Below are 9516 nucleotides of genomic sequence, written 5' to 3' on the forward strand. Positions count from 1 at the left end.
CAGAACAATGAAATTCTTGTGCCACATAATTCTATATTTATCTATAATATTGCTATTCTCCTTCATGTAGTATTACCAACTTTTAAATAGTTTACTGTTAAATTTACACGGGCACACACACATAAAAACACACACATGCAGGCAGGCATACACACGCACGCACACACACACACAAGCGAACCATGTTCCTTTTCAGCGCTGACCTTCAACTTTTCCCCGCTGAAGGACATTGCTTGGACCACCATAATCACTGGCCTGGTTTCACCAGACTCATGATGCAATTATTCATGATGCAATTATTCAAAATTCCCATGTTATTTTCCCATAGGAAAAATCACAAGAAACTGGATCTCTTTAAGGGCAAAGATGGCAGCTTTTTTGTGGATAAACTGTTACGTTACTTTCTGCTTTGCCTAAACTTTACAATAACCTATATTGGCAGTCACAAAACAATGTATTATCTTCCATATATAAATGTAGTGTACACATTAATTTTGTTTGCAAGCATTGGATGTCATTCAAGGACATAAAGTTGTGGTTCATGTTTAATTGAATCATTTAAGTTGTTTCTGATCAAATGTACTGCAAGTCGTTATGTTTATAAAGAACAGTTTCAATTTGAAGACAACTCTTACAGAGACAAATCAAGGCAATGACATTATGAAATGAGTCATTTATTTTCCTCCAGGGCATCAAAATGAACCAACTCAGACATTGTCAAAGACCAAACAAAAGCGAAGGAACCATCTTCATACATTCCCTTACGCTCAGACAGGCAAACGGGTAACATGATGAGGGGATTTTGGTCACATGGGCCTTTTTGGTGCAAAATGAAACCAAAACCGTATCTCAATGTGAATGTCCGAAACAAAAGACAGTATTTTCACTCCAAACCGGTCAAAAGTGGCCTAACAACATGGACAACACTGATAAACAACCCATATCTGTACACTCCTGCGCTGCTGGCTCCTGTCAACTGCACCTGCTTGATGAAAGCCACACAGAGAGATAGGCAGGGACTAAGGACTTAAATCTCCAAAAACACCCATAGGCATATTGAGGAACTCGGAACAGAACAGAGAACAGAAAGCCACTGTGCACAACCAATTAACATGATAATTGTCCTGATACAGGCTTATAAAAAATAAACATGTAACAATAATAATGGTAGTTTGTTGTTGCAAAGAAACATAATAATTCAGTCAGAAAAAAAAACAAGTGGATAACGAAATAAACAAAGCGAAAATGAGTAACGGAAAATAAATCATGAAATGCTAGAGGTTTCCAGTTCACACGCAATGGTGACGAATCAACAGGCACCAGGTCACCTGACAGGGACTCGGTCCTTCATCGGCAGCCATTATTTAGCATCAGTCAACCAATCGATCAACCGATCAACCAATCAACCAATCAATCATTCTCCATGCTTTTAGTTGTACTATCACACAACAAAGGCAGAAATGTGTAACATTTTTTTTTTTTTTTTTTTTTTTAAATACAGACAAATATATTTCTACAGGAGATGGTCGACCAAACATACAGTTTGCAGCTGACTTGTAACACTCACACACACAGCATCACTGCAAACACAGAAATGTCCCCTTAGTGTACAGGCAGTCAGAGTTGGAGGGAGGATATAGGCCAAACACACAAACCAACATCCGTGGAAAATATGTACACTTAGAAATATAGGCTGAGTTAAGAATGAATGTGCATGGCCATCTTTGAACAACTCGATGATTACCAGGTTTACCTGAAATGAATTACTTTTTAATCAATCACCATTATGAAAAATGTCAGAAACATTTAGGGACTATGTAACGGTATAGTACAAAAAGAAAGTCAATAAAACTCTGAACCAGGGGTAGCTATCTGAACCCCAAACTGTGAGAGGCGGCTGTACTGCAGCCCAATCTCCACAGGTCACGAAGATCCTGTTCTGACACGCAGTGTGACAGACAGACATCAATGCAGGTCAAACTGAATCAGGTCTCTCAACATCTCAACTGTGAACATCATCTGGATGCCCTTGTGTATCTCATCCGCATCAAGTATGTCTGTATTAACAAAGCAAAGCTTTTGTGGTGAATTCACTTCACTTCTTCAACCAGAGATTCACTGTCTGTGAAGTGTGATGGGTCCAGTCTTGTGGAAATGCTAACTTGTCACTACAAACTAAGGTCTTCATGAACCCATCAAACGTTTCTCCACTTTGATGCTGGTTGTTCACTCATGTTTGTTCCTACATACAGAGGAGCCCACCGCACAACGTTGTTGGGTCTCCGTCTTGAGCACACCTGATCCGTTCATTAAAATGACAAGGAAATCATATATTAACTGAATCCGAGGGTGCTGTTTCACAAAAACAAAACACACACAAAACCAAAGATGGGTGGAGACCTTCAACCCTAGCAGGAATCCAAGACACGCAGGAAAGTGGCACAAAATATTTGCCAATGACAAGAAGACTTTTCACCCTGTGGATCCGAAGGACACTTAGTTTATTTCTGTGCTCAGCATACCTGCATGTAGGAACCAATGTGCACACAGTTTAGCTGAAGCTTGCTACAGGTGCTTTGCAGAGTGGTCAGGTTTCATAAAATCAAGTAAAACAACAACAACAAAAAAATGTGAACCATGCCAAAACATGAGAGAGTATGGCAGGACTGTTCCTGATATTTATACAAACTAGCCGCATAAAACAGCGATATCTAACAACAATAACTGCACAACAAGACCTTTCTGATAAATGAAATTGGTCCTGAAGCCAGCATGGCTGCAACTATCTGATGCACATGCTGCCCACTTCTCTTCCCTCTCTGCTGGTGACACTGTAATGAGGGTCCCACTGAACATGCAGCTGCCTCTGACAGTGAAAGGCCTCATGGATGCTGGCGCCATGACAACCTAAGCCTCAGTCCTCAATGCACCACTGGATCAGGCTCTGAGAGGGCTGTCACTCAAGTTAGTTCAGGACAAGACACTTGAGAGGTCTTCGGCTAATCTCGATGATCCATGGCACCAGAAACACCAAGGCAGGAGCCACAGAAGTGCTGTCTTATGAAATCTGAGTCCACCAGTCCACCTCATATTTCAGGCGTACACAAAACCATTAATCAAAACATGCACATCCTTGCATGTGTATTAAGCATAACGTTTCACATGTAGTGTCTTGTTTTCTCTTCTACAAAATACGTGGGTCTATCAGATGGTCTGCATAGGGTCCAGAGTATAGTTGGAGAGCAGGCAGTATACCAGAATAAAGTACTAACCCTTAAGTTACCCTGTGGGGGATTTTATTTTCTCAGAGTTCTGAGAATGCTATGGGTTCACCATCAACCGTCTCTGTGTCACTTTCTCTCCTTGTCTCCTTTGACTGCTACAGTTGGTGGTTCGTCTACAACCCTCTTTCCCTGGCTAAGCCAGTGCATTGTGCTGGCAGTCTTAACAGATGCAAAGCATCACCCCAAAGAGTAAAAGCACAAATACAGACTCATCCTACACACATGCACACAAACACTCACTCAAGTTGGAATGTGGCATAATCTGACTTAGGCCCGCTCAAGAACAAACAAAAACATTAGAGAAAAAAAAGGCATTATACATTTTGTCCAGCGGCACCAAACATCCATATGTAGGAATCATAAATAAAGAGAGATTTTTTTTCTTGCTATAGAAACAGTAAGATTCAAATCTTTGAAAGGCAGAAGGTAGGTCCGCTTAAGGTGACTCGTCAGGGAATAAGAGAGAGACATGAGTCCATTCCGAGCTGGATGTGGGTAAGAGGTTACGTGTGTTGCAGGTGGTATGTGTGTGTGTGTGTGTGTGTGTGTGTGTGTGTGTGTGTGTGTATATGGAGCAGGTCCTCCCAAATGTCCACACCATGCAGACGAACTGCTTTCTGCTCCACGGTCTCTGGACACTACTGACCTCCATCGTAGGCATAATCTGCTTTGTTGTGCATGATGAGTTTGTTGTCCACAAAGTAGAAGCTGTCTGACCTAGTCTCATATGGGTGGTCAACCATCTGACGGACTGAGAAAAGAGAGAGGGGGAGAGGGAGGGGGGAAACATTGAGGAGACAGAAACAGAGAGAAAACGGCAATTGGTAATGAGGAAGTAAGTGAAGTACTCTTACAAATCGATTAGCACTTGTACAACAGTAAGAGAAAGGAATACAGTGATATCGACCACGGTTATAACACCCGAAGTTTAACCTATAGTGTATCAACGCTAGCTTAACTCACTCATGTCTTCGGGGAGCTGTGGAAACTCGTAGATGTGCTCGCACGTGTTGCGGCTGTTGGGGATGCAGAAGCCGAAGTCAAAGTCGAAATTCTTGAGCAGGCGATCCTGGAAATAGTGCCTCTCGATCATCCGGAAGTTTTGCACCGGGCGTTCTCCCACCGTGAACTCCACCCTAAAGGGAGATGGGAACAGAGAAGGAACACAGAAATGTTAAGGGCAAGAATTTACTAATCAGGGGTGCATTTCCCAAAACCATAGTTGCTAACCTGTTAGCAACTTAGTTGGTTGGCAATGGGAAATTGCATTGTAACCAACAAAGTTGCTAACTTAATTAGCAGACAGGGCAGACAATAACCATTTACATGGAGATCTTAGCACTGAGTCTTAGTTTAAAATGTTATACTGGCCCAAAGATTGTCTAGTTACGAAGATGAATCATAAAGGTTTTTTTCCATGGAACGAAATGGCACCACTTCCTGCCTCCTAAAGGGGCGTGATCAGTGACAAAATAATCAGTGTAGAACGGTGTAGAAGCAGCAAAAGCACTGTGCTGTTGATAACAGGCGGCCTGCGCTATTAGCGGAGACAGAGACAGATTGCGAACAAAGTTATTTTTCTATGTATTTATCTTGCTGGAAAATACGATTTCAATGTGGGAATGTTAGAAAGACGTGTGCCTTGTAGAATATGGGTTCGTTACTTGCATTGCTGAATGTAGGGCTAAGGGAATGGTCATAATCCGAGATAAGGTTTATTTCTCGCATAGAAATACATTGACATCAAACCTCCCGATTGCCTCCTAAAGGGGAGTGGCAGTTGCGAACCCTATGTCACAATGAAACCAGAATTTACCCTCAAATGAATCGTCTCGTTTTATAAACCATCTCTGACTGGCCTCTATTGCATTTAGTTGGTCATAAAAATGAATAACTAATGAAACAGGCCAACTGGATAGGTAGGCCCAGAACCATAGAAAAAGAGAGTTGTGACCATCTTTGATGTCGCCACCACATGATCAAAAGTTCCAAAAAACCTGCGCTGAATAGCTGAATCGCTGAAAGGTGGGAAGCATTTCTGGATGCTGGAGTGTATAATCAATTAACTCAATGACTAATGACCGAGAGATTGGCTGTTAATAGTTCCAAAACTCCCATAACCCGGAAACTGGCATGGGACAGCGCTGCCATTTTTTTCCACGGTCTCTTGTGTGTTGCCACTCTGTTTTATCTACCGCTCTGGGTAGGCCTACTTTGTGAATGAATCGAGTGGCCCCTCCTGCATGTGTCGTATGACAGTGCTGAGAACTCACGTGGCTCCAACAGTGCGCAGCCTGAGAAACGCTGGGGTGAACTGATAACGCACAAAGCGCCCCGCACTGGAATCAATGTCTCCATTTTCATCGTCTTCATCCAACAGGTCTGTCAAAGCGGTATGTGCAGAGGAGAGAGATGAGAGATGGGTGTGTGTATGTGTGTGTGTGTGTGTGTGTGTGGAATATATGTGGTGTAGAATATTATGCTCAAACTTGCCAGGTAAGCAAGCACTAATGGTTCTTCAGAGTATCTGTTCTGATATCACTGTAGTGTAATCACACAAAAGCACCACCTACCACAGTTCGGAGGCTTGGCAATCTCAAAGAGCACTGTATTGGTTTCCAGGTCTCTAATCTTGAAGCGTATGAAGTCGATGTTGTAAATGTTGTCTTCTGGCTTGCAAAGGTAATCTGATAAGTGGAGTTGAGACAGTCATTATAGTACAACAAGGTAATGTTGAACTAGGCCTATTCAGAGTCCGGCTTTAGAAAGTGAAAGTCCAGTCCGTTTTTTGTTCCAACCATTCACTTAATCAGCTGATGATCAACTAATGAGCACAACACTTAAAGGGATATACGGATTTCAATGTTGGACTTCCTGCTTTCAATGATATAAAAATCATCATTTTACATCATTGAAAGCAGGAAGTCCTATTCATGGGTTTCATTGAAATCAGTATTTCTCCCATCTCAAGGCAAACTGAGGGAATGATGCACGACCATTCAAAAACATGAATGGTTTTCTAAAGATACAAAGCTTAATGCTAATCGGTGAAGTGTCCCTTTAAGTCAGGTAGATCAGCTCATTAGTGAAAATCATAGAACAAATCCATGGCAGGACTTTTACTTTCTGAGGCCGGACTTTTACATCTCTGGGCCTATTACAAAGTAGGCTTAGACATGAAAACAACTAAAAAGAAAAGATGCTCCTGTAAACCAACTGAATCGGACAGTAGAAAATAACTTGAAGTTCTTGATGCATTGCTGTTGATCCATCTTATGCGGCAGTGGTTCTCAAACTGGGGGGCAAACACATTGCAAGTGGGGCATGAAGGTTACAGAAATTTCACAAGCAAAATGCAACAGCATTTCTAGTGGGGCACCTGACTATGGACCTTGTATTCAAAATGCAAGGGGACATGATTTAGCCTACAGTTACTTCAATAAACACCAATGTCTTCAGCTTGGCCGGTAAAACCTATATGAACAGTTGAAATCTATATGACCGCTTTGGTATAGGTCAATATGCTCTGCGCATTCCACGAATGTACACGTAAAGTAGCCTAATTAAATTCAGACATTGGTTGAACTAATTTAAACTTCTTAACATGCTGTTTTTGAGTCTGTTCAGCATACAAATGCCATCCATTATTTCAACCAAACTACAATAATGTTTTAATGATTATGGTGCGTCCATGGGGTCTGGGAATAATGGAAACCTTCCCAGTAATGACACTGTTCTATCAACGGTGAGTCTTCATGCGCTTTACAGTAGTAATACGGGAAAAACATGTGAACGCACATAAATCCTACATAAACAACTGTATTTGCTCAAAAGTATGCCGTCATGGTGCTGATGAAAGAAGGACATGCATCTTTCAAGTGACAAAAACTACAAAATGCCAGTTGGCATTGAAAGTCCACATGGACTACAATTGAACTACAAAGTGACGTCAAAGCAATGAGAAGTCCCTAAGAGGGAAACTTTGTCAGCAAAATTTCCCCCTAGAATCCCAGTTTTGGTCCCCACATGATGTGCCGTTAATATGAACTTTTCCACTGGGATAAAATGTTTTTCCCATTACTCCCAGACCCTATGAACGCACCAATAATTCCTAATTCCATACAGAGTACAGCAAGAGTTGAGGTTAGACCTACAACATCATTATTAAAAGTGATGTGTAGTGCAGAATATCTTATCTCATATCTGTCTGTCTTTAGGCTCATTCGCATATCTGGAACTTTCTGCTGGTGTTTTGCAAAAATGTTCAGCATGCCATCCACTATGCCAATTCAAGCAAGTCCAGTGCATCACGTTCAGCCATATCAGTGCAGGGCTGCATAAACTAGAATGAACCTATTGATTTCTCCATCCTTACTGCATTCCCTACTCGTTTCATTCGCGTGGTTGTTTAGGGGGAGGGGCCAGGACGTAAGAATGGAAGGGAAATGAGAAGGAGCCCTAGCACTAAAGAGTTGTAATCTGCCAATAAATTAAAGAAGAAGAGAAGGGGCCCTAAATTCGCCAGTTACAAGATACTTTCGGCTTGGACACAGATAGCTGTGAAAACAGAACGGATGTATTTTACCAGTTAAAAGCAGGCGAGACACAAACTAATGTTGGTACCGCAGCTGTCTGTTACATTACATTGACATACGTGGTTAGGTTGACATGGCAGTACAGAATACTAGATAGATAGATAGATAGATACTTTATTGATCCCCAAGGGGAAATTCATACTTGTCTAACACGCATGATGAAAGTTAAACTAGCAATGCAGTAACATGGCAAGCTATTCAGACGGTGACAACTGGTCAAATAACAATAGTAAATGTTTGGGAATGTGCAATGTTCTTAGTACCGTTATCGTGTCGACTTAGCTTGGGTTTTTACAACGTTTCACTTATGTTCCTCACCAAAGCCTAGTGTAGTGGTATTATTATTAACCTCTACATCTAACGTTACACAGCAAGATTAAACTTTAACGTTATATCTCACGGTAACGTTATGCTAACTCAACGTTATTCTTGCTAGCCACTTGCCTAACGGCTTGCAATTGGAGTTACTGTCATTGACTGAATACTGGTTATTGCAAACAAGGATGCCCTCCATAAAAAATAAACTGTGATATGGAACAGCTTTCTAAAAGTACACAACTTTAAGTTAACAGTTATTTACCACGGGTGACAGAGCGAAGCCCGAGGACACCGTCTGGAGTAATGTCTTTCCCCAGTGCCCGTAGTTCATCCTCCGTAACAGGCCGTCTATCTGGCTGATTTTTTCGCGATTTCAGCTTTTTTAGAACACCGCCACCTGACTTTCGATCTCTCCCAGGGACCGCAGCGTCCGAGCCGTTAACAGTTGTTCCAGCAAAATCATTTCGGGAGCTTTGACTGCTCATATCGCCGATGTTTACTCTGTAGAGCGCGCGCCAGCTACGTATGAAAAATGGAACTTCTCTGAAGTCAAGATGGCGTCGCGCGTCTCTATGGAGAACCTATGCTGAAAAGATCAGCTCGTGATTGGCTGAAAGCACACGTTGGTTACCATAGTTACTCTTATTCTTGCATGCACTTCCTGATTAGTTGTTTCCAAAGATTCTGTTCTAGAATCTTTGGCTGTATCTTCGATCAAAGCTGAGTACGCTTTTATCCAAGTAAAGGCGACACACAAATAACACAGTAAACAATTTTAAAAAGTTGATAAGACTACCAAGACCAAAGAGAACAGCAACAATAAACAACGTAAATTCAATCAATAGCCAAACCATAACGCATAAGAAACAGATAATCTTAACCCCCTAGAAAGACGATCTCATTCCACCAAGGAACCACCGAGGAAGTCTTGAATTTGACCTAGCGTTTATGCCCATATCTTTCCCCAGTTTTTAAACATTTAATGCAGTTGTCCACCATGTTAAATAAGTGTATTAGATAGATCATGTGAAGTGACTAAAGAGTTATTTTAGTGCATGAAAAGTTGGAGGGCTGAACTAAAGTGGAGACATGACAAGCTGTCTATGAGACAGGGAGTAAATATCAGAAAACCTTTTTTATTTTATTATTTTTTCTTTTTTAAAAAAAGGCTAAATGTTTTTCGGATATTGTTCCAAAAAACTGTCAGAAACTTCTTGTAACCTACTTTTTTACCTAACCTTTTGCCAGTCTTTCCCCCCATCCACTTGCTTAATAGATCCTTTGAATAGAAACATTTACAATATATGTTTACAAGATTG

The 9516-nt window shown here is 41.3% G+C and overlaps 1 protein-coding gene across 1 annotated transcript; it reads right to left on the reverse strand.

Moving 5' to 3' along the window:
* Positions 1 to 658: 658 nt before the first annotated feature.
* unc119.1 (unc-119 homolog 1) lies at positions 659 to 8734 on the reverse strand. Its single transcript, XM_062543423.1, has 5 exons — positions 8460 to 8734; positions 5858 to 5971; positions 5558 to 5666; positions 4248 to 4420; positions 659 to 4035 (listed from the first exon to the last, which is right to left on the reverse strand). Exons 1-5 carry the CDS (start codon positions 8680 to 8682, stop codon positions 3923 to 3925), a joined length of 732 nt encoding a protein of 243 aa, XP_062399407.1. The 5' UTR covers positions 8683 to 8734; the 3' UTR covers positions 659 to 3922.
* Positions 8735 to 9516: the final 782 nt, after the last annotated feature.

This window comes from Sardina pilchardus, chromosome 8 (genome assembly GCF_963854185.1).
Source record: "Sardina pilchardus chromosome 8, fSarPil1.1, whole genome shotgun sequence".
Lineage (NCBI taxonomy): Eukaryota > Metazoa > Chordata > Actinopteri > Clupeiformes > Clupeidae > Sardina > Sardina pilchardus.

Coding starts and splice junctions, on each gene's coding strand:
- unc119.1 (XM_062543423.1), bottom strand. CDS start 8,682: ATGAGCAGTCAAAGCTCCCGAAATGATTTTGCTGGAACAACTGTTAAC. Junction 5,972..8,459: donor GCTTCGCTCTGTCACCCGTG/GTAAATAACTGT, acceptor TCCACTTATCAG/ATTACCTTTGCAAGCCAGAA. Junction 5,667..5,857: donor TGCCAAGCCTCCGAACTGTG/GTAGGTGGTGCT, acceptor CCGCTTTGACAG/ACCTGTTGGATGAAGACGAT.